Consider the following 22,842-nt stretch of genomic DNA (forward strand, 5'->3'; position numbering starts at 1 on the left):
CTTGAGGCAACTGTTGTTCTGATTTAGTGACAAATAAATAAAACTGAATTGAATTGAACTCAACCTGTCGAGTTTGTGTCACGCTCAGTTTCTTAGAGCAGTTTACCAGTGTTTGCAGACAAGTCCATCACTTCCATTGACAGTTTTTACCACCGTGTTTGGGGAAAGCACGTTTCTCCTTAATGACTGGTAGTTGCCAACATGTCTCTAGGCCTGTGTGACTGGGGTCTTGTTTACTTGACTGTTACGATGTCCTGGGCCGCCTGGCCGGTTCTTTTCTGTGTGGAATTTGCATTTTCTCCTCATGTCTGCGTGGGCCCTCTCGGGGTAATCCGGCTTCCTCCAAGAGTCCAAAGAACTACGGGTAGTGGGGTTCGGTTTACTGGTGACTGTGAAATTTCCATAGGTTTGGATGTGACTGTGAATACTCTTGAAACCCCCTCTGTGTTAGCCGTGCAAGAGACCGGCGACCTGTAATCTGTCCATAGTGTGACCCGCTTCTCACCTTATGGCTGCTAGAATAGGCCGAACCATGACACTGAATTGGATAAGCGGGAGAAAATGGCTAGAAGGATGATCAGCATTAGAGTGAAAAAGATAATAAAGCAGGGTGTGTTTTAGGATTGTCCTGCCTTGTGATTGAGAAGTTGCACTACTCAGATTCACTCTCGTGACTTTGGTGACATCAAACTGGCTGTCTTTATATACAGTATTTACTTCTGGCGTGAAGATTTTGGCACATGACTGCAAACAAGATTATGTGATATTGCATTGTTTTATTCTCCGCAGCTTTCCTACTCCACAAAAGAAACATCGCAACATGTGTCTTCCGTTCAAAAAACTGAAAGCAAAGACGACAGCAACACGAAAGAGGACGAGAAGAAAGACACGACCGATAACCCAGCTGCCTCTACAGAGGAGAAGAAAGCACAGGAGGAGACTAAAGACGAGACTAAACACACATCTAAGCAGGATTCAGAAGTTAAAGAGGAGAAATCAGGTGAACCCAAAAAAAAGAAAAGGAAACTTGATAAGCCCAAACATTATAAGACTTTTTGTTGTATTGTGAGTTCAAGTTTGACATGCACAAACACATAAAACAGGTTTATGTGACTCAGGTCCTTTTGTTTTTGCAGAAGGAGAAAGGGTTGGGGAGGAGAAAGAGAAAGAAAAAGAAAAGCGGGAGGGAACACCTACCACAACGGAAACAACAGATGCCAAGGATAAGACCGAAGTGTCTGATGTGAAGAAAGGTGCGTGTCTGTTCAGTTCCTGGTGGTTAGACGTGTAACGGTATGCTGCAATAACAAACTAATTAACATTTTTACTGCTGTCGTTGATAGCAGAGGAGGTCAAAGGTGAAAAGGATGCTGGAAAAGAAGTCAAAGCAGCGAAGGAGGAGGCGCCGAAGGGTAACGGGAAGCCCCCGACTGAGCGACCTCGCTTCATGTTCAACATCGCAGACGGTGGCTTCACTGGTTAGTTACAGCAGATCTGGAATACAGATCCTGATTCAACCCTCATTTCTTTATTTTTTTTTTGCCTCCAGGGAGCCGGAGTTTCTTTAATTTTTTTAAAGTGGTGCTGCGCGATAGTTTTCTGAGCTTTCTGAAGGTGTTTCAAAGTTTATCTTTGGACATTGGCTGCTTTTTCACTCATTTTTAAAACAGTTCTTCTACCTTGCCATTTTCAGAGGAATGTTTTTTTTTTGTTTGACCCTTAAGCTCCTTGACACTGACATATAAGTCATTAGCCCAGAGCACAAAAAGGCCCCTAAATCAAGTGATGAACCAATTTTGTGATTCAGAAAACGTAGCACAGAGCCAATTTTAAAGTATGTCTTTGCACACTTTGTCACAAAAACACAGTTTGTTCCCATTTCTTTAGTTGAATCTATAAACATAGTTTGACAGATAAAAAAAAAAGTTTTTTAGCACCAATTAGATTCTTTCCCAGAGCGTCTTTAAGAAATAGGAAAAAATCCAGCAGAGCCCTGACACAGGACCTCAGAGATACATCTGGCCCTTCAGTTGACTTGGCTCTGTTGTTCACTGAAACTTTATCAGAAATGGTCTCAGTGGAAGGGTGGAAAGAGAAGCAGCGAGAAAAAGCAGGGACATGCCAAATTACGCAAGAACTGGACTGAAAAATCAGTGAAACAGGTCTGATGGAGTGAAATGTATCATTTTTGAGCTTTGAATGTCCTTCAAGAAGCCGCACAAACTCTCGTTTTTGCTTTATACACCGTATTTCATGTAGATTTGCACGTTTTAACAAACTGCTGCAGGTATTTCCCATTTTCCTAGCAAAATCTAAAGAAATGAGGGGGGGGGGGGGGGTCAAGGCTGTTTCACACTACTGTATATGATGTCATGCATCAACATTTCCTTCATTAGCAGCTTTATTCTCCTGTGTAAATTTTTTATTTTTTTTTGGAAGTGTTTCAGTGGTAATCAGAAGAAACAATCAAGGAAACATGTGTGAACAAGTGTTCTGCTAAATTTCATAGGAATTTCCATAAAGCTTGTTCAAGCGTCATGCTTCCGCTCATATTTCTATGATACTTCTTTTATGAACTTCCCCAAAACTAGAACAAGATATTTAAAAAACATTGTCAGATAATAACACTTCTCTACATCTGTTGCATTTTGTCCTACGACTCTCAGTTCACTTTCTCTGTCTGAATACTGGCTTTGTGTTTGAAACACCCCCCCCTGCTAATCAAGTGAAAAAGGTGTGAGGGTGAAAATATCCAGTTTGTCCAAAAACGTTGCCAAGCAGTCCAAACAACATTAAATGAACGAGCAAAACATTCCCCTTGTGTTCCAGAGCTTCAGTACAAAAGCAGCACTGAGCCAGAATTATCTCCTCCTTGATCGCGGACCCAGAAAAGCTCTGGGCGCACCGTGTAAACCCGCCTCGTGTTCTTTACCTTGTGCTCGCTTCTCTCCGCAGAGCTGCACACTCTCTGGCAGAACGAGGAGCGGGCTGCCATCTCTTCGGGGAAGATGAACGAGATCTGGCACCGCCGGCACGACTTCTGGCTGTTGGCGGGAATCGTGATGTATCCTTGATGGCAGTTGCTCAGGCGATGAACCTGGCGGGTTTATTTTTCTATCGGCCGGCAGAAGCCCAGCGTAATAAGTCAACAAGCCGGCCAGACCTCAGTAAACAGCAAGCTGTGTGTCTGCTGGACACTGATGTGGAGGGTCATTTAGTTCATGTTGCTCTCTCTATTATGGTCATTAAGGCTGTGGAGTATTCACATTAAACTCAGGTTTCATTATTCTACAAGCTGATGCTGAGGCCTGTATAGACTGAAATAGAAGTCTGCCTGAAGTCTGCTTAGAGGTGAAATTAAAATGTAAAAAAACACGCTTAGAAAAATAGCTCCATTTTGGAAGGAAACTCGCCTTTGTTTTCATTCTGTGTGAGAGTAAGATTAGAAGATGCTACTTATCTTTGTGCAATGCCATTGTTTTGTGGACTTCTATTTTAAAGCCCGAGTGTGGCATTTGGGCTGTTGCCATGTTGGTTTTGGAGCCAGAAGTGGCCGAACTTGAGCAAGAGGCTCCTGTGCAAAGTCATCAAATGAGGCTCGCTTGCTTTCAAGTAAGCTGCATCCCAATGGTGTGGTTGCATCACATGGACAGATACCAGCCGATGCGTGACGTCTATAGGAATTTAAAGGAATTGACTCACTTTTGGAGTCAGTCCTAAGTGAGATCTTAAGTTTTTAGCACTTCTGCTTTTGCTTCTTTTTTAAGCATCAAGTTTCGCTGCTTGCAGTAAAGGTCAAAAGTGGTCAATTTTTTCTGTGTGGTGCTGAAGATATTAAGAAAATAATTTACTGTTTCTTCTTCATTAACTTTAAACTAACTAAAGTAAAGAAAGGTGGATTTTTTTTATAACTCTAGACAGAGTAAGACTTGCTTTTTCTTTGTTTCTGGCCTTCATGCTTTAAAGCTAAACCGATCAGCTGCAGCCATTAAACATCATTATCTGATTTGGGCTTTAAAGGCAATTACGTTAAGCTTCCAAAATGGCAAAGTTAGTGCTTAGCAGGTACTTATATACCACTATGCTTATCTAATTAAGCACCTTGTTTAACATTCACACTCCAATAGAGGCATCAGGGGATTCTGCATCATCTGCAAGGATGCTTTGACATGCAAAACACCAACTTTAAAGTTAGCATAGAGCCCACTCTACCTCCTGAGCCATAGCCACCGAAAAACATGGTTAGAGATGGAATGAAGGCAATCCATTAACTGCATGTGTGTTGCAGGCTACAGGGGCCACCTTTCCTCCTTTTCATACAACTCAGTATTAGGTTAGCATAGGATAGCTATAAGAAAGCAGCACAAATGATCCTATAACCTCTGATGAAACTACAGATGTTTGCAATTAAGTTTTTTCTCTTTTTCTAGTTTTTATTTTAAGCCAGGGATGTCAAACTCATTTTACACTGAGGGCCACACACAGACTACTTTGATCTTTACCACGCCGGACCAACAAACTCCACTTTCTGTCCTTGTAAAGACATTTAACTAAACATTTATTCCCTGAGATGTCTTGATATAGGAAAAAGAAAATCTCAAAATCTATGAGAATACAATTAAAATGATTAAATAATTAAAATACATAAATACAAAGATTAATGCCCTCCTTCACATTTTCCAAATCTGTCCCATGTTGTTAATACTTCTCCCCAATGCACCAAATGTCTAAAAGTGCTCCTTGTTGAGCTTCAGGGTGATGTTGTGTGCTTAGTTAGATACTTTCTATGGTCTTATTCCCAAAGTGTTGTTAACATGACCCTTGACCTCAGCGCCAGTCACGGCTACGCTCGGTGGCAGGACATCCAGAATGATCCCCAGTTCGCCATCATCAACGAGCCTTTCAAGACGCAGGCGAATAAAGGCAACTTCCTGGAAATGAAGAACAAGTTCCTGGCTCGGCGCTTCAAGGTAAGATGTGTCACGAAAACCTTCACTTCTTGCGTTCAACATTAGACTCGCACATTTTATAAATGTCAGTTTCCTCCAAGCTCTCAAAGGTCTCACATGTTGAATACAAATTCATACCACGTATGCGGGAACGTGGTGTGCCGTGAACACGACAGCGGATGGTTTCAGTCGCTATAAAAAGCCTTGCGGTCCAGTGTCTTCGATCACTTGACTCGGTTGATGGTCGGATGACAGATGCCCCTAGACCCACATATTAGCTGAATGGTATTGCTGACCGCTGCATTTCTGGAAGAGCTCTCATCCTGTTTTTGAGCGGCGCACATGTTTCAGATCCTGCACTCAACATCCTCATTTACTGCATCGCATCGCTTTTTCTGCCTCAGCCTCGTCGTTTCTCATTTATTTTCTCGCTAAATTATTGTAGGCTTTCATGGGGGGTAAACCTGCCATCGAGAATGCACAGGACAGCAGAAAATAAAACGATTTCTCATCACGCTGTCTTAGTTGTAATTGGTTGTGTAACACGACAGCTTTTGCAATGCATTTACTACAAATAACTCCCTTTACCAGGACCCACACACAGATACCCATACACACATAAAGTGCATTTACTCACGAAGCTGGATTAATCATGAGAGGCCTTTATTATTAGTATGCCAACTAAGACATTGTTAAAAAAAAAACATAAGAAATTTGTACGAAAATTGAGAAGATTTGTAGATTTCAGTATAAATAGAGTCATCTGTTTTGTCAGTTTTCTTATTGGCTAAGTGTGACGCTGGTTTATTAATTCACTGTTTTTAATTAACCACTGTCTGAATTATTAATTACGCTGCATTATTAAGAATGTAATAAGGACTTTGTGTCACATCTTATTATTAGCAGTATTTTTTCAATCAGGTGTGTGGTTATATACTTACTGTCAAATTACGCCAGTAAGTATAATGTGCTGATTCATTCAGTGTTTTCTCATCATTATCAGTCTTGATAGACTTTTCTCGTTTGATCTGGACACACTTTGTGTGATTATAGATAACTTTTGTTTAAGGATATTTATATCATACCTTTAAAACAAACATGGTGTTTTAAATTACAAATAAATGTATTTTTATGTATTTTTTATGTTTAGAAACATATTTTGTTGAGTGTTGATGGCACATTGTTAATCGCAGCATTTCCACCATTAGGACAGGATGCAGTGTGTTCACCCTGATTAAGTTTTCCATTAATAAATTGGTTGATTGGTTTAAAAATGTGAAAAAAGTCCCTCTCAATTACCCATGTGGGACCTTCCTTAGAGCCCGACCAATATTGGTACCGATATTTGGTGAGTTAAAAGTCTGATATTCCAATATATATCTGCTGATTTTTTTTTTTCCTTTTAGAGTTGAAAAATATAAACAGATTTCCCAAATATTTGTTATGTATAGTTACTTATTTACTGATTCACTGCCAGTTTCTGTTTGGCTCAGTTGCTCATTGATTGCAGCTTAACAGATACATGGGTTGCCAGTAGTGAAGCTGCAAAGTGCTCTCTAAAGGAAAAGCTATGCAACACCAACACTCGTAGTCTTTGTATCATCTAGCTCAAAGCTCAAAGAGTTGGGAGTTCATCTTGTAATCGGAAGGTTGCCGGTTTGAGCCCCGGCTCGGACAGTCTCGGTCGTTGTGTCCTTGGGCAAGACACTTCACCTGCTGCCTACTGGTGTTGGCCAGAGGGGCCGATGGCGCGATATGGCAGGCTCGCTTCTGTCAGTCTGCCCCAGGGCAGCTGTGGCTACAACTGTAGCTGCCTCTACCAGTGTGTGAATGTGAGAGTGAATGAATAGTGGAATTGTAAAGCGCTTTGGGTGCCTAGAAAAGCGCTATATAAATGCAATCCATTATCTATTCTCTCCTTTTTAAATGTGCATTTATTTGCCATTATAAATGCCTTTTATAACGGTAGATAATATCAGCCTGCTGATAAACTGGTCCAGCTGCGATCTCGACAGTGCCAGTTTGACCCAACAACAGTCCAACCCTCAAAATTACTTACATTAAATTAAGATTGTGATTTATAAATAAATAATGGAAGCAAATCTTTACATTTTTTTTATACACAAACAAAAACTTAAACAAGCAGTTTTTCCTCAGGTACTAGATCTGCTTCAGCCGTACTTTTACGGCCTGTTGTGTTGATTTTATAACCAAACTTTAGATTTTAAAAACTTTTTATATGATTTTTTAAATTATTTAAAGCTCCATTTAAGATAAACATACGATAAATGTAATAAAATGCACATATGGAACAAGAGTATAGAAGTTACTAACTTTAACTGAATACAGTGACGGTATCTAAATTGTAGCTGTGGTACATTATTAAAATCCAGACTGGGAGTGGAACTATTGTGTAAGTTACGCAACAAGAGAGCCCTGGAGGCTTTGCAGACCAACTGAAGTGGCAAATTTTAGCGCTCTGTAATGTTTTTGTAACTTGATATCTGTGTTGAAGTGCACTTCATCACCGCGCTGTCATTTTGGAGCCTAGAGTGTGCAGGAAGGCCCAGAATACAGTGCAAACCACAATCAGTACAACTCTTAAATCACTTTTTTTTTTAAATTACATGGTTTTTTTTAATCATAGCAAAGCACATATACATGTTGCGGTTTCAGTGACCTCGGATTCATAAACAGTCCTTTCTCTGCTCTTTCTCCATTGACCTCCTCCCGATCCATCATCCTCCAGCTGTTGGAGCAAGCGCTGGTGATAGAGGAGCAGTTGCGGCGGGCAGCTTATCTAAACATGACCCAGGATCCCAGCCACCCGGCCATGGCGCTCAATGCACGCTTTGCAGAGGTGGAGTGCCTGGCGGAGTCACACCAGCACCTCAGCAAGGAGTCCCTGGCGGGAAACAAGCCAGCCAACGCTGTCCTGCACAAAGGTCAGGAGCGATCGGATGAAAGGCACCGAGAGTTGCGAGGAAATTGTTTCGTGTTGTTCAGCGAACAAAATCTAACACAAACGTTTGCGTCGGGGAAGCAGATCTGCGCAGAGGCACGCAGACGGATTCAGAGAAAGCAGGGAAGATTGTCAGGCAGATAATCAGAGGGGGATAAAAGATCGGCGTATCTCGCAGCAGCTGTTGTGCAATCTTTTCCTGCTGAGTTGACCGTATCGCTCTGCCTGGAGCTGACTTCAAAAAAACGGCAGGCAGATAAGCTTACACAATGATAAGTGATAGCTCCAAACATTTCCTCGCTGGCTCCTTTGCAAGCCCGTCCATGTTTATATCGCGCTGTCGACAGAATAACACGCTCAGCACACTGCTGGTCTTGTTCTCGTCTCGTACGTCTTAACAGACCCGAACGCAATGAAGGCGAAAACCTTTTTTTTTTTTTTTTATCAGCACCGCTGCGGACGGTGATTAATTACTTGTTAGGGTGCGATGACAGAGAGGGCAGATACCGGAGGATGGGAACTGTAATCTCTTACAAAAACAGCATCAACAATGTGCTATTTAAACATTTATTCTCAGCATTTGAGGAAAGAAAAGCAACAGCTTGTTGAAATAAAGCTGCTTAAGCAGACTATTTATGGTCTTGACCTTCATAGCACAGAAGCAGCCTCGGATGTGAAACACCTGAACTGCCACCTTCCAAAAAAAGCACATTTCTTCATATTAATTGAAGATTTTGAGCAAACGAAATAAAAATGAGAAGCTGAAGCACCTGGTCGGTGGCTCTTCTTATTGTGGTCTTCTTATTGTTGTTGTCATTGCAGTGTTGAACCAGTTGGAGGAGCTGCTGAGCGACATGAAGGCCGACGTGACTCGGCTACCGGCCACGCTGTCCAGAGTCCCACCCATCGCCGCCCGCCTGCAGATGTCAGAGAGGAGCATCCTCAGCCGACTGGCCAGCAAGGGCACAGAGACGCACACATCCCCGGTCAGCACATCAGGCTGCCTCTAAATACAGCACACACACACACACAAACGCTGACAGGTTGAAACCTGCTCGAGCTTTGCCAGCCCTCAGTGGAAAAATAATAGATGGAAGACATCCAATGAAAACATAGAGCCCATTATCCTCACCCACCTGCACTTTTTAACTCCCCAGCTGCTTACTCGGCACTTTTTATTTTGGTCACATTGCACGACTCAAAAGGGGGTTCGTTTTATTTTATGATTTTCCTAAAATCACCACGTGCAGAATTTCTAAAGAAAACCTTTTTTTTTGTCTTTCCCACGGTCTCTCTCCACAGCCCATACCTCCAGGACCCTACGCAACCCCTCAGAACTACGGAGCCCCCTTCACACCCGCGCCCCCGAGCGCCCTACACATGGGAGGGGCCAATTACAGTCAGATGCCACCCGGATCATTCATATCAGGTCAGTGTTTGAGGCGCCGCTGACACTGTAGCAGCTGTAAAGCACCAAAGTGTGTACTTAATATGACAGTAAGAAAGAAAAAAAAAAGCTTTGTCAGCAGAAAATGCAGTTTGTGGACGTATGAGAGACAAACAGGTGAGTTACTGAGTGATAATCGAACATCTCGAGGCATTAGGGCTTCAGTAATTATAGCACAGAAGAAGAAGCTTGTTTGATCTGTCTGACACTTGGCAAGCTGATGACTTTTACTCAGATTTATGCTTCTCTGCGGAGGTGTTCTGCCTCTGGCTCAGGAACTGATTCTTATCACAGCACGTGATTTAAGGATGTTTAAGGACAAAGCAGCGCCGCAGCGTCAGTTTAAGGGTTCTTTAGAGTCATTTTGTGCATTAAATCTGTATCTGAAGTGGCCGTAGTCATGTTTGTTTTTGTTTTTCGTTAACGTGCTGATAATTGACAGCGGTGGAGATGGTTTTGCTGGCTCAGGCGCAACATTCAGTTTGTCTTAGTAATTTCCCATCGATTTTTCCACATAAAAATTCAGTCTGCTCATCGGGAGGAGCTCTCATCAACCTGTGGGAAGCCGTGGTGCTGTTTTTAAATTTTTTTATTTCTGGGTCTGGATCCAGTCTGAGAAAATTACTCTGGTGATGTCAAAGGGATCATTGTGGTCGGGGTTGTGCAAATTCACACTTCGCACAGGTTTAAAATGAGCTCAGAGTTTATGGTCGCAGGTAACTCATTGCTGTTGAGCTTCTCTCAGTTTATCATTTTCAGTCAAATCTCTTCCTGCTGCTCCGAGCTGCTCCGAGTCATTGTCTGAATGAATGACTGCAAATGCTGCCTTACAATCACAGACAGTCATCTTTTAAAAGCCAAGAAAAACAACCACCGTGCAGTTTTTTCCACGTCTCATGAAGCAGAACTCAAAACAAATCTGTTAACCAGTGTCATTTGTAAACAGATCTGTTCGCTCTGGTGGCTCCTTTTGTGTTTTTTACCTTACTTACTCATAATTTTCTTGTTATCAGCAGTCGCACGCTGATATTTCTCAAGACTCCACCTTGGTTTCAAATTCTAAATTCTGTTCACGATGTGGCCAAAGTTCTGCTTTTGTTTTCAGGCTCGGAGCAGGCACCGTTTGCAAAATCTACAGATTTGTAAAAACGTGCCAACGAGCTGTATTGAGCGCACACACTTTACGGCGTCTAGTTACTCAGTCATGCCAAACATTCACTGAAAACTTTAGTGCACTTTTATACACCAGCTGCTCTTGGCCTGAGGGGAGCTGATTTAATGCCAGGTTCAGACTACATGATAACGCTGCGATCGTGGGCCGATCCAGACGATGTGGGCCGTCTGTTCGCCTACGGACTAAAACCGAGGCTCCATGCCTGACAGCCTCCTGTAGTGTCGCTCTAGCATGTTAAAAATGTGTTGGTGTCATCCACGACGGTTCCCTTCGGTTCAGATTGCTTTTTCCAGCTGTCGAGATCTTTTTTTCTACCGCTGAGCTCTGTACAGCTGTAATCATGACAATGCAAAAGAGGAATTATGTTGCCTGTGTGGTCAGAACTCAATATTATAATGACTGCTTCAGCTGCCATCTTCTGTTCCTTTTCCTTTCCTTGCTATCCTGGAAATTACAAGCTAGCACCTCTTTACACACATGTTTTGATGGATGACAAGCGTGACTCAGCGGGTGCAGTCTGTCATGTCTGTCAGTCATAAAGTGGCAGGATTTTATGCCTCTGTGTAATCTGACACAGCGATCAGCGTGACAGACAACTATCTTTTAGTCTCAGCTCGCTTCAAAATAGAAAGCAAAGAGAAAGTGCTTTCAAGAGTTCTTGAAAGCTATAGTAATTAACCAGGCATGAAGGGTATAATGAAAAGATGGTACTGTGTTGCATTATGGGAAGTGCTTCACCCATGCTACTGATTACTAGTGGCTAAATCTCAGAATCTGCTGCAACAGTTTTTAGCGTTCTTATTTTTGCTAAACTGCATCACTAACTGGGTTTAATCCTTACGCTACAGTCACACTGAGGAATGAATGGTTGTAATTGCTTTCAGTCTTGTTGCCTTTCAAATAGCTGCTTCAAAGATGGGAACCTGGGCTTTTGCTACTTGCAGTCAGTTGCTATCCTCAGAGAAACTTTAGTGAGTCGGGCAGCAATAAAACAGAAAGAAAACCAAATCAGTTTGCATTGGTTTGTGATTAAATTGGATTAAGTTGACAGTTACATTCAACCTGTTTGTGATAATATGATCATTAACGGTGGAAACAGTGAACATTGCAAATCTGTTGCAGTCTGCATACTCAGAAATTCACATTAACTACTGACATCCAAAGAGAAATTCAGACATTTCTCCACAGATAGTGACATAGTTACTGCAGAACAGCAGTTTAACTGTAAAATATCACAGGTGCTCAGAAAGGCTTTCTTTTATATAGGAATATAAGTACTATGCAGATGCGTTGAGTCAAGTCCCCTATTGCAAAGAGATGCATTGCACACGAGTTGAGCTTATCAGTGCAGACTGACTCAGGTTGATGTCTTGCTGGCTAACCTCCAATCTGTTTGAGTCAGGCTGCAATTGTTTGGAGACAGGTTGCCTCCAACCAGGCATCCTGTGCAATCGACTTCAAACTGAAAGTTGTTGCCCTGAGGTTAGTCTGTTGGTAGTTGCTTCTACTTCTAACGAGTTTCCAGATGTGAAAAAAAAAATAAAATCCAATCACCGGGCAACCGCTGACTTTTCCTAGGCTCAAGGAGGTTGCTGTCATATTTTTTTCTCTAGCGTGACTGAGCCATTCATTTTCACTGTTTAATGTCCTCCTTGTTTTTATACCATCTGCTCTGGCAAAAGAAACCTGTGAGAAAACAGAAGCAGACAAATCCCACCGGTCACACTTTTTATAGTTTCATATTTGAAAGGGTGCGCGCCAACTCCAGCCTCCGAGACACCCCGACGGAGAAGCCCAGATCTGGCCGCAGAGATCAGAACTTGATTACTTGGCAACGTGCGCCGTTGATGGACAAAACCGGTCCAAAGTGCTGCTCCTATTTTTAAAGATGTCATTTAAGGAATTCCAGCTATATATGGTTATGTTGTTGTGGAAAAAGATTAGGCAAAAGAAAATGGAAAAATATTGCAGAGGCCTCGCTGAAATGAGCGTGCCTGGGGAATCGGGTATTTCAGGATGTCTTTGCATTACGCGTAGATTTCGGATCATTGCTCGAGTCTTGGGTTTCATTTTAATGCCGTGTCGTGTGACTGAAAGAGCTACCTGATGGCTTCTAAAGCAGCGCCCTTTTAGGCACTCTGAACAGTCACTTTATCTCCCCCCTCACCCCTAAGCAGGTTTAGTTGTGAAACCTTAAAAATCCAGAAAGGAGTCCGTATCGGAAAAAACCATCTGCAGCAGAGCTTTCTGATGTGGCTGCCAGATAGACACCTGAAATAGACATTACCCAAATCAAACACGAGCGTGCTGCGCTGCTATATTAAGGCGTTCTCATCTCTTAACATGTCCGGCCTCGAAACCTCAATACTCAGCTCAGCACTTATGGGATCTAATGACACATTGTGCAACGATAAAGCACAGCCGGAGCGCTATCAAACCTGCCCCAAGGAGCCTGTTTATTTTCTCTTCTTGGGTCCTGCCGTGGCTCTAATTACTTATTGAGTTAAGGGCTTAAGAGTTAAAAAAGCAGAGAAAAAGAAAAATCTATTTTATTTTGACTTCTTGTCCAGCTCTCCTCGTCTGCAGTCTGTCAGGGCTCGCTGGCAGTTTTTCCAGAATGTATTTTCTCGTAATTAGTTTGGTAACAGCATGTGCTCTCCAGACGCGCTCTCTACTCTGCATGTGCATTCGTGTTTGGAGATGTTTAGATAGCGGCGATGTGGCAGAGATAACTGGTAAAACCTGATATTCCCCAATAGCTTTAGCTCTAAAAACCACAATAGCCAGCTTTCTCTCTCTCTCTCTCCAAGTGCTTCTCCTGTCCCTCTCGCTCGGTGTATCTTGATTTTTTTTTTTTTTTTTTGTAATTGCAGACTGAGACATCTGTCAAAAGCATTGCTTTTTCGAGAGCCAGGGCCTATCTCTGAAAATGTCATTATGCTCAGGCTGTCTGGGTTCGGCCCGTGCCAAGAAAACATTCGGACTTTCTACCAAGGTATTTTGAGAGGGACCAAAGCCGCACGAGTTTGGTTGTTTAAACCTCGTGTTGTGACTTGTGAACTGGCAGAGGGCTGGGCCGAGCACCGGCTGCTTCAGAAATAGTCACACGCGTGCTGTGTTGCTTCGTGGGGGTTTTTTTTTGCTCACCGGGGGCCTTTTCGTGGCGAGACTGCAGCTGAAGCTGAGCGTGGGCCTGGGGGCTGCAGTCTCGAGCACCGCAGCGGGGCACAAGCATGCAGCAAATGAGACCACATTTACGGTCTTGATTGGGGTTGCGCTGCGTCGTGACCTTTTTAGATTGAGCCCGAAAGGGGGAGGGGGGGAGGGAAAAAAAGTGAGCTGGAGAAATGGACGGAGTTAAAATAACAATTCTCTGATTCTGCGACCCCCCCCCTCCATTAACAGCGCACTTCCCCAAGAGAAGCTCCCACACTTGAGTACACAAAACATGTCCAAAAATACTCGGGCTGTGGCACTTTAAGTGCACATCTACTACTTTAGCTGCACTCTGTGAACCGCGCAACAAAACGTAACAATGCTCTGACGAAGGATTGTTTGGTGATGTCTCACACGTGGCAGTCTGTCAGCATTTGCACAATAACTCGAGTTGCATTCTGGAGAGCCTGTTTCTGCCATCAGGACGCTACACATCTGTGCTAGAAGGAGTCCCACACATTAGACCAGACTTCATCCTTTAGAGGCGTAAACATTAAACAGATGGAGTGGAGCACGCGTGTCTGCAAGTACCCATCCTGCTAAAGTGTCCTTGAGCAGGACACTGAACCTCAGCTCCCCCCACCCCTCCACCACTCCAGCTTCGGTAGCTCTCCCCTGACCTCCGACCTCCCCCCCCACAGAGAGGAGGGAGGCAAACTAAAAGAGCAAATCCCTACAGGGACCAGTTAAGTGTCACATTATCCTTCTCCCCTCTCCAAGCCTCCACTACAGTCTGCCGCTTGTCTGCCCCCACAGAAGCCGCCGCCGCTGCTGGGGCCACCGGGGGAGCTGCTGGTGGAGCCACCGGAGGGCCAACCGCTGCCAGCGTTTGCCAGAAGACCAAGGAGCACGATGTGGTGCAGCGGCAGCGTGTGGTGGACCTTTGGAAGGACGGAAAGTCAGAGGGGGCCATCGGGCAGGAGCTGAGGATGCCTAAATCCACGGTGCACAGCATCATCGTCAAGTACCGCCTCAGCAACACAGTGGAGAACCTGCCGCGCAACGGGCGACCAAAGAAACCCTGAGGGGCAAAAGCGGGGAGGTGAACACTAAAACAATAAAAACAGGGCGACGTTTGGATGGAAAAACAATCGTGGAATGTAACAAAAATGAGACGAGAAGCCGAATGCATGAGAGCGTTTCCAAAAAGGATCCAAGGATAGAGCACTTTGACACAGCTGGAATGTGAGGGATATAAAGGGAGAAGAAAAGATCGCTGGATGGATTGAATAAGGATGGGAGGCAGAAAGGAAAAAAACACAAAACAAGCGGACATGAAATGTGAAAAGAAAAGTAGCGGCGGCACTTTGATCCACTAAAGAAAACAAGCAATCAACTGCATAAGGAGTGAGTCCAAAATAACAAGGGAGAGGTGAAAATCTGGCCTTGAGATCAAGCACTAATGATGCCCGGGGGGTGGTGGGGGCAGAGACAAAAAGAGAGAGTACTTATCTGGAACAAACGAACCTTACTTTGAAGGCCTTGGCCAAAAAGAATGGGGGTGGGATTGGGAAAGCTGCTTAATGCAATCACAGGATTTCAAAAACTCTAAATTAGACGCCGAATAAAAAGAAAAAACAATGCAACAAAAGAGGATCTTTTTTTCGTTTAATTCCTCCCTATACAGACTTCTTTAGCTCTTCTATTTCTCCCTCTGAGACAAGAAAAAGATTTCCCTCCGGATCAATTTTTCATTCGCCGGCTGGCTGAACAAGGCTGTCCCCTCGATCTGACCCCGTACTCCCTCATTCCTCCGCAGTCTTCAACTCCTCCGTCTCTCTTTCTCAGTCGAACACGCTCAGATATGCATATATATTACAAGCTCTGGAACTCACACACAACCTGTAAAACCTGCAAACAAGTGAATTTATCTGCTGAGTATAGGCAGATGAAACCCAAACTCAAAATAGAGCGAGCGAGATAAAGTGGACCGAGATTATCTTGCAAAGAAAAAACAACAAAATCGAGGGGCGAAAGTTTAAAAAAAGAAGAAGAAAAAAGTTTTCTAAGTATAAAACACGACTTCCCATGGACTCTCTTGCCCTCTCTCGCATTCCTGAGTCCAAACAAGAAGCATAGATGTAAAAACTGAGACGATGCCTTTGTCCAGCGGTTGGCAGCTCTAACCCAAACTGATGGACAGCAAAGACATGTACTGTATTAGAAAGCATACTTACTGTTGCACCCGTTTTCTTTGGGGGGGAGTGGGGGGGTCACTTGAAGGGGAATATCACTCTAATGAAGTACTTACATTTCCTGTTTTTAAGCCTAATCACTGAAAAATACAAAAGATCATAATTTATGAGCGGCTCTTCCCAAAAGATGAAGACTGTAATCTGTCATCGAAGAAAAAAGGGAGACTCTCTTTGAAGGCGTTTTTTTCTTTTTTTGTTCTTTGAGTTTCCTCGCTGTGACAGCGTGATGGATTCCACGCTGGAAAATGTCCCCTGAACCCCGAGAAAATAAAACATTCTGGACCGTGTCATCGTTTTTCCAGCTTGGTGTGCGCGCTGTGTGGCGTCCTAGAGATGAACCATTCTGCCTCGTATCTAAAGGGAAAAAGCAATGAATTTGGATTGCTTTCAGCTAAAACTGAATGGTATTTCCCTTTGAGTTTAAAGGACTTAATGACCGGAGAAGTGTGGTAGCAGTGCGGCCTGCAATGAGAATGTCGTGCATGTCTGTAGGTTAAGAAATGAGTGTGAATGTGTGTGATTTGTGCCAACTGTTTGACATGCCTGTTTGATGTCAGTACGACTTTGGATAGCTTACTAGAAATATTAAAGTATTTTGTTCAAATATGTTTTTCTGCTCTTAGAAAATAAGCTAAACATCTTAGATCAGTCAGTATATACCTTAAAGTCTGTTATCCTGATTGCAATTCAGTCTAAAATAAGCAAAACTATGACTTGAAGCTCTCGTTGGTATTTTCTATCTAAAGAAAAGATGGCATTAATATGTTGTACGTGTGAAGTGCACACATATCGTCCGGCTCAGCAGTCGGGAGTATTTTAGCACCTTTCGGTTTAGCTCTGTTTTGGTTCAGTGACTGCTCTCAAGACTGTTTCCAGCTGCAGGCAGCTGTTTTCAGAGAAAATAAATACAATATATGCATCCTGCCCATCCCCGGGAGCAGCGAGTGATCGTGGTGGAACAGAGCTAAAATGACAGAATAGTGCACTTACAGTGTCTTCACCACTGAGGGACATTTTCCATAATTTCACAACTTTGTAGCTCAAGACTTCATGTTTACAGGAGTGGATGCATTTTAAAGCTAATAAAACAGCTAAGCTATTGTTAGTCATGAGCTGATTTTTATGAGACTGCATTTTAGGAAACATGTTCCTCCAGGTGCCTGACTGATATATAGGATCAACACCGATACTAATGTCTGTGATGTAAAAATCCGATATATCGGCTGATTTATTTATTTATTTTCAGACACACGAAACATGAACAGGTTTCACTCGCACTAGTTATTCATTTACGCTCTGCCCGAAGTCTGCTCAGATCCGCTGGTTGTTGTTTGTAGCGTTCTGAAAACCTATCCGGTCGTTAAGTCTGACATCACTAGCCGTGTCTGGGCCTAAACTCCGCTGCAGGTCCATATAGCAAACGATCACTATGGCATTACTGAGAGTTGAAAAACTGTCTAAAGTCTTTCATCTTTAATAAAACGATCAGCGTTCTGCTCTACCAGGTGTAACAATTGAGTTTAACATCCAGGCATCCATGAAAATGGAATTTATGACATTTAACGGAGTTAGAAGTTAGCAGGAAGTTAGCTCGCTAGCTTCTATCTAAATACAATATAGCATGTCCTGACTGCGGGTTTTTGGAAACAAATTAAAACGTACAGCTCTGTTATCACTTCCAACATAAATGAAGACAGAAAACTAAACAGCAGTGACGTTTGTAGGGTTACTGAAGTTTGGCTAGCTGCTATATAATGATGTGCTACGTGACCGCTAGCGACACAGCTATGTTAGGATAATATAAACAAGCTAACTTTTTTTCCCACTCGATAAAAGTTAACGTGAGTGTTCTCGGTGGTCAGGAACAAATGTAATTGCATGGCAGGATGCTGTAAAAGGACCAAACTTCAGCCAGGACAACAACTGAGATAATCCATCCACAATACGAGGTTAGTCATTCATATACTGCTGCATGGGCTGGGCTGTAGTTACATCCTAAGGTTTTAAAAACTGAGCTTAAATAAATGATTAGCGGTAATAAAAGCCGAGTGAGGTCAACAGGGATCACTGACTGTTTTAGGAGCTTTTTGAGATCAAATAGAAGAAAATACATAACATTAAACATGTTAACAACACAAAAGCCATATTAAACGCAGACTACTTTAGGCCCGGAAGTAGGATTCGTCACGTCATCACTTAACGACCGGATTGCCAAAAGGGATGTTGCAGAAGGCCCTCTGGTGGGAAAACTATGCAACGTCAGTGATGGCTAATGATGGTTCTTCCATTTCTTTTTTAAAATTTATCAGCCGTTATAAATGTCGATATCGTTCGATTGTCAATTAGCTAATATCGGCTGATGATATCTTAACACAGATTGCGCCCGTGAGCAGCTGAAGCCTGCTCACGTGTGGTTAATCATTAAACTCTGGACAAGCAAACTACAAATGAAGGCCAGAAAGCTTCCAGTATCAAATATCTTCTACCTTGGAAAGAGTCTACATCTTAACACAAATATGTGTTTGGAGACATTAGGCTGCTGTCTGTATTAGTAGTCAGATAACATGGCAGTCACATTCATTTGAATGGACTGATTCTTATATAGCACTTTTCTGCTCTACTTGTATTCACACAACCTCTTTTTTGTACATCTAAGCGCTTTGTAGCCGACATATTTACATTCTGATGACTACATCAGGAGCAACTTGAGGTTCAGTATTTTGCCCGAGGAATCGAACCAACAGCTTTCCCATTAGTAGATGATCTGCTCTACCTCCTTGTCACAGCCACCTGAGGGAGGTTTAGAAATTATTTGTGAGGCTTCAGGTATTAGTAAGACTGAGAATAGAAAAAGATTCAGGGTCACGAAGGATACGTAAAGAATAATTTACCAATATGTTTTTTGGGGGATAATCTTTATTTCCTGACAATTTTCTGGAGTGGGGATGTCCTTTCTCTAGCCTATAAATAAAACCACTCACAGTTTCAGAGCTCGATTTTACGATTTGTACCTCCAGAAGCATATTCTTCGTTCCCAGTTGTATGTGAACCTCCTGCTACATGCACGTCTTACTTTTCCTCTCTTTCTCTCTCTCAGTTGGGCTCTATAGATTTCTAAAAAACAAGCCTGCGTTTTTGTGTTTTGTTTTGTTTTTCTTCTTTTTTTACTTCCTGAAAAGTTGACAGTTTAGAGACACAGGGTTGTTCTTGGTGAGAGGTTTTTGTATTGATGCACTCACGCAAAGCTTTTCAGCGAGGGGAAAAAAATGCTGCTTTTCTTGCCAACCTGGCAGCATTCACTTCTATCAAAGAGTAGGCAGGACCTACAAGGGAGAGACACAGACTGACATGTTGGCCAGGAATCATTTTTACTGCCTTTTAGATTTCAGATGCACCATCCAGCTCAGTCCAGAGTTTCAGGCTGAGGAGAAGATGGCTTTTCTGAGAGCTTGCACACAACGCTGGGGGGGCTGGGAAGGGGAGGAGCTTGAGTAGATAGAGCTGAAGTATTGCAGAGTTACTTTGGCAGCAGAAAGACATGTACACTGTTGCAGACATCGCTGAGGGAATCTTTATCTGGTATAGTACAAGTGCTTCATTGAATTTCTCCTCCTGTTTTATCTCCACTCCTTCTTTACCTTGAATGCCTTTTTTGGGCCCTGCTGAAGAGGTGCTGTGGGTTTGTGAGGGTTCAGAGTCCTTAATCTTTAGAACTGAGTCCCATTTTTCAGCAGGTGAAACCTGAAATGTTGTTGTTGGGTAGACCTTTTTTCAAATTAAAGATTCAGATGTCGAGCATTTAATTACCTTTAATGGTTATATTTAATGACTTTCCTTTGGCTTTTTTTGGCAGCATTATCTCACGGTGATTGTTTTCACACTTATAAAATCTGACAAATTCCACCAGTGCGACCAGGCGCAGCATTCAGCATTTACCAGCAAAGCTCAAAATCAAAAACAGCAACAACAAAAAAAGGACTTTGGGACATCCACGTGTTTTGGGTTTATGTGACTAATTAATAGTAAAGATTTCCCTGCTTTTTTGCCATGGCAGTGCTTTTAAAGTGAAAGAGCGCCAGCAGGAAGCGAAGAGTAAACAGCCAGCAGTGAGGCTGTTCTCACTGAGATAAAATCAGAAACAACAAGCATTGGTCCATTCCTGTGAGTCCCTGGTGTCCAAACATGGCGCAACTCTGCCACGAGGTGCACTCATTAAGTACCGATTTCTAAAAAACACAATAACCAGAGTTGTTGTTCTGATTTGATGACTCCTTCATTAAAGATTATGAATTGAAGATTTTTAAGGCGTACTGTGATTTGCTGTAAGAACATTAAAGAGAGAGTGTTTTCTCATTATTTGAACAGTCTTCTGTCTTCTGCAGCTTTTCTTTTTTTTATGCAACTCCTCATTTCTCCTGCTCTTTCACCCAGTCTTTACCTCGATTTGTTTTGGTTCTTATCAGATTTTGCTTGTCCCACACACTAACTCTCTACTGGCTCATTCTCTTGATCTCCTCTGTTGGCCTCCACTGGCGAAATGCCATACGTTTCCCCATAAGCGGTCCCCCCCTCTGGTTTCAGACAGACGCACACGGCTTCAACACCCCTCCACCCCCACCAAACGTCTTCACTTCAATACACTTCGTATGACATCTTTGATCTGCACAGGGGTGTTATGGCACTTCTTTCCCTGTGGCGCAAGTCAGACCTCTTTTGGTCCATTCTTGGCCTTGTTTCGAAAGGAGCGCTAAACTCCCCGTTGTACTCCCTGAGCAGATTCATGATGGTGCGCAAATGTGGGAAGCACAGATCCTTTTGCTGGCCAGCTGTGCAAAGAACTTAATTTTTATGTGTGCTTGTGCGTGTGTGCATCTGTGTCCTTGTGTGACCGTGTGCGTGCTTGTGGATAAAGTGTGTGTTTACTCATTGCTGGCCTCACTCTGTCCAGGTTAATAGTTATGCATTCTGAGGTTTGGTCAATATTGTAAACAAACTTGATACTGGATATGTAAAATGATATATTGATGTACTGTATTATGCAAGTTTTCTCATTAAAAGTATTAAAAATCACACTTGGGTGGGACTTATTCGCCAAAAAATAGAAATGGTAAAAAATGGCCTGTATTTATATAGCGCTTTACTAGTCCCTAAGGACCCCAAAGCGCTTTACATATCCAGTCATCCACCCATTCACACACGCATTCACACACTGGTGATGGCAAGCTACATTATAGCAACAGCCACCCTGGGGTGCACTGACAGAGGCGAGGCTGCCGGACACTGGCGCCACCGGGCCCTCTGACCACCACCAGTAGGCAACGGGTGAAGTGTCTTGCCCAAGGACACAACGACCGAGACTGTCCAAGCCGGGGCTCGAACCGGCAACCTTCCAATTACAAGGCGAACTCCCAACTCTTGAGCCACGATCGCCCCGCAATAGAATGAAAATTGCTGTTTGTAAGATTTTGAATTGCACCATGTTGCAAAACATTGACTTATACACACTCACCACACATCATTAGGTACAGCTTACCTAATGGGCTGGATCCCCTTTAGCCTTCAGAGCTGCTTTAATTATTTGTGGCACAGTTTCAACACGGTGCTGGAAACATCCGTTAGAGATTTTGGTCCAGATTTTGGTGTTTAAATGATGCTCAGTTGGTACTAGGGGACCGATCTGGACCACTGATTCAAGGCTGATTCAATGTTGCAGCAGAAATTGAGACTCAGTTTCCTGTTCTTAGTAGAGAGGAGTTGCATTAGATTTGTCCTTCTCTGTACCTTCGTTGTATCAAGTGGTCATTTGAGTTAGGTTGCCTTCCTATCAGCTCAAAGCAGTCTGGCCATTCTCCTCTGAACTCTGACATCAACAAGATATTTTCAACCAGAGAACTATCCGATTGTTCAGTCTGACGTCACTAGCCGTGTCTGGGCCTAAACTCCGCTGCAGGTCCATATATCAAACGATCACTATGGCATTACTGAGAGTTGAAAAACTGTCTGAAGTCTTTCATCTTTAATAAAATGATCAGCGTTCTGCTCTACCAGGTGTAACATTTGAGTTTAACATCCAGGCATCCATGAAAACGGAATTTATAACATTTAACGGAGTTAGAAGTTAGCAGGGAGTTAGCTCGCTAGCTTCTATCTAAATACAATATAGCATGTCCTGACTGCGGGGTTTTGGAAACAAATTAAAACGTACAGCTCTGTTATCACTTCCAGCATAAATGAAGACAGAAAACTAAACAGCAGTGATGTTTGTATGGTTACTGAAGTTGGGCTAGCTGCTATATAATGATGTGCTACGTGACCGCTAGCGACACAGCTATGTTAGCATAATATAAACAAGCTAACTTTTTTTCCACTCAATAAAAGTTAACGTGAGTGTTCTCGGTGGTCAGGAACAAATGTAATCGCATGGCAGGATGCTGTAAAAGGACCAAACTTCAGCCAGGAGAACAACTGAGATAATCCATCCACAATACGAGGTTAGTCATTCATATACTGCTGCATGGGCTGGGCTGTAGTTACATCCTAAGTTTTTAAAAACTGAGCTTAAATAAATGATTAGCGGTAATAAAAGCCGAGTGAGGTCAACAGGGATCACTGACTGTTTTAGGAGCTTTTTGAGATTAAATAGAAGAAAATACATAACATTAAACATGTTAACAACACAAAAGCCATATTAAACGCAGACTACTTTAGGCCTGGAAGTAGGATTCGTCGTGTCATCACTGAACAACCGGATAGAAAGCACCTACCTGGGGGTTTTCCCTGTATTATTGCAGGGTCTTTAGCTTACCTTAAAAAGCCTTGTACGAGTTATAAAAACCTAAACCAACTTCACAGTTGGCATAAAGAGGGAACCATCCATAGAGAGCAAAACTGTGGATTGC

The 22,842-nt window shown here is 42.9% G+C and overlaps 1 protein-coding gene across 4 annotated transcripts in view; it reads left to right on the forward strand.

Annotated features, from left to right (window-relative positions):
• chd3 (chromodomain helicase DNA binding protein 3) overlaps nt 1-22,842 on the forward strand; it is a 56,431-nt gene that overhangs the window by 30,849 nt on the left and 2,740 nt on the right. For 2 of the 4 annotated variants that reach the window (XM_086280952.1, XM_086280966.1), the window contains 9 exons: nt 790-1,000; nt 1,137-1,253; nt 1,344-1,478; nt 2,956-3,064; nt 4,838-4,970; nt 7,699-7,894; nt 8,734-8,897; nt 9,214-9,340; nt 14,505-15,944. In XM_086280952.1, coding sequence (XP_086137078.1) covers nt 790-1,000; nt 1,137-1,253; nt 1,344-1,478; nt 2,956-3,064; nt 4,838-4,970; nt 7,699-7,894; nt 8,734-8,897; nt 9,214-9,340; nt 14,505-14,773 — 1,461 coding nt within the window. In that variant the 3' untranslated portion in view covers nt 14,774-15,944. Of the gene's footprint in view, nt 1-789; nt 1,001-1,136; nt 1,254-1,343; nt 1,479-2,955; nt 3,065-4,837; nt 4,971-7,698; nt 7,895-8,733; nt 8,898-9,213; nt 9,341-14,504; nt 15,945-22,842 lie in introns of those variants that run through there. The other 2 variants (XM_086280960.1, XM_086280974.1) reach the window with 2 other exon arrangements.

The sequence above is a fragment of the Aulonocara sp. 'chitande type north' Nkhata Bay genome, linkage group LG3, assembly GCF_057382095.1.
Source record: "Aulonocara sp. 'chitande type north' Nkhata Bay isolate Kocher_YH1m ecotype deep benthic linkage group LG3, A_spYH_male_GT1.1, whole genome shotgun sequence".
NCBI classification, from domain to species: Eukaryota; Metazoa; Chordata; class Actinopteri; order Cichliformes; family Cichlidae; genus Aulonocara; species Aulonocara sp. 'chitande type north' Nkhata Bay.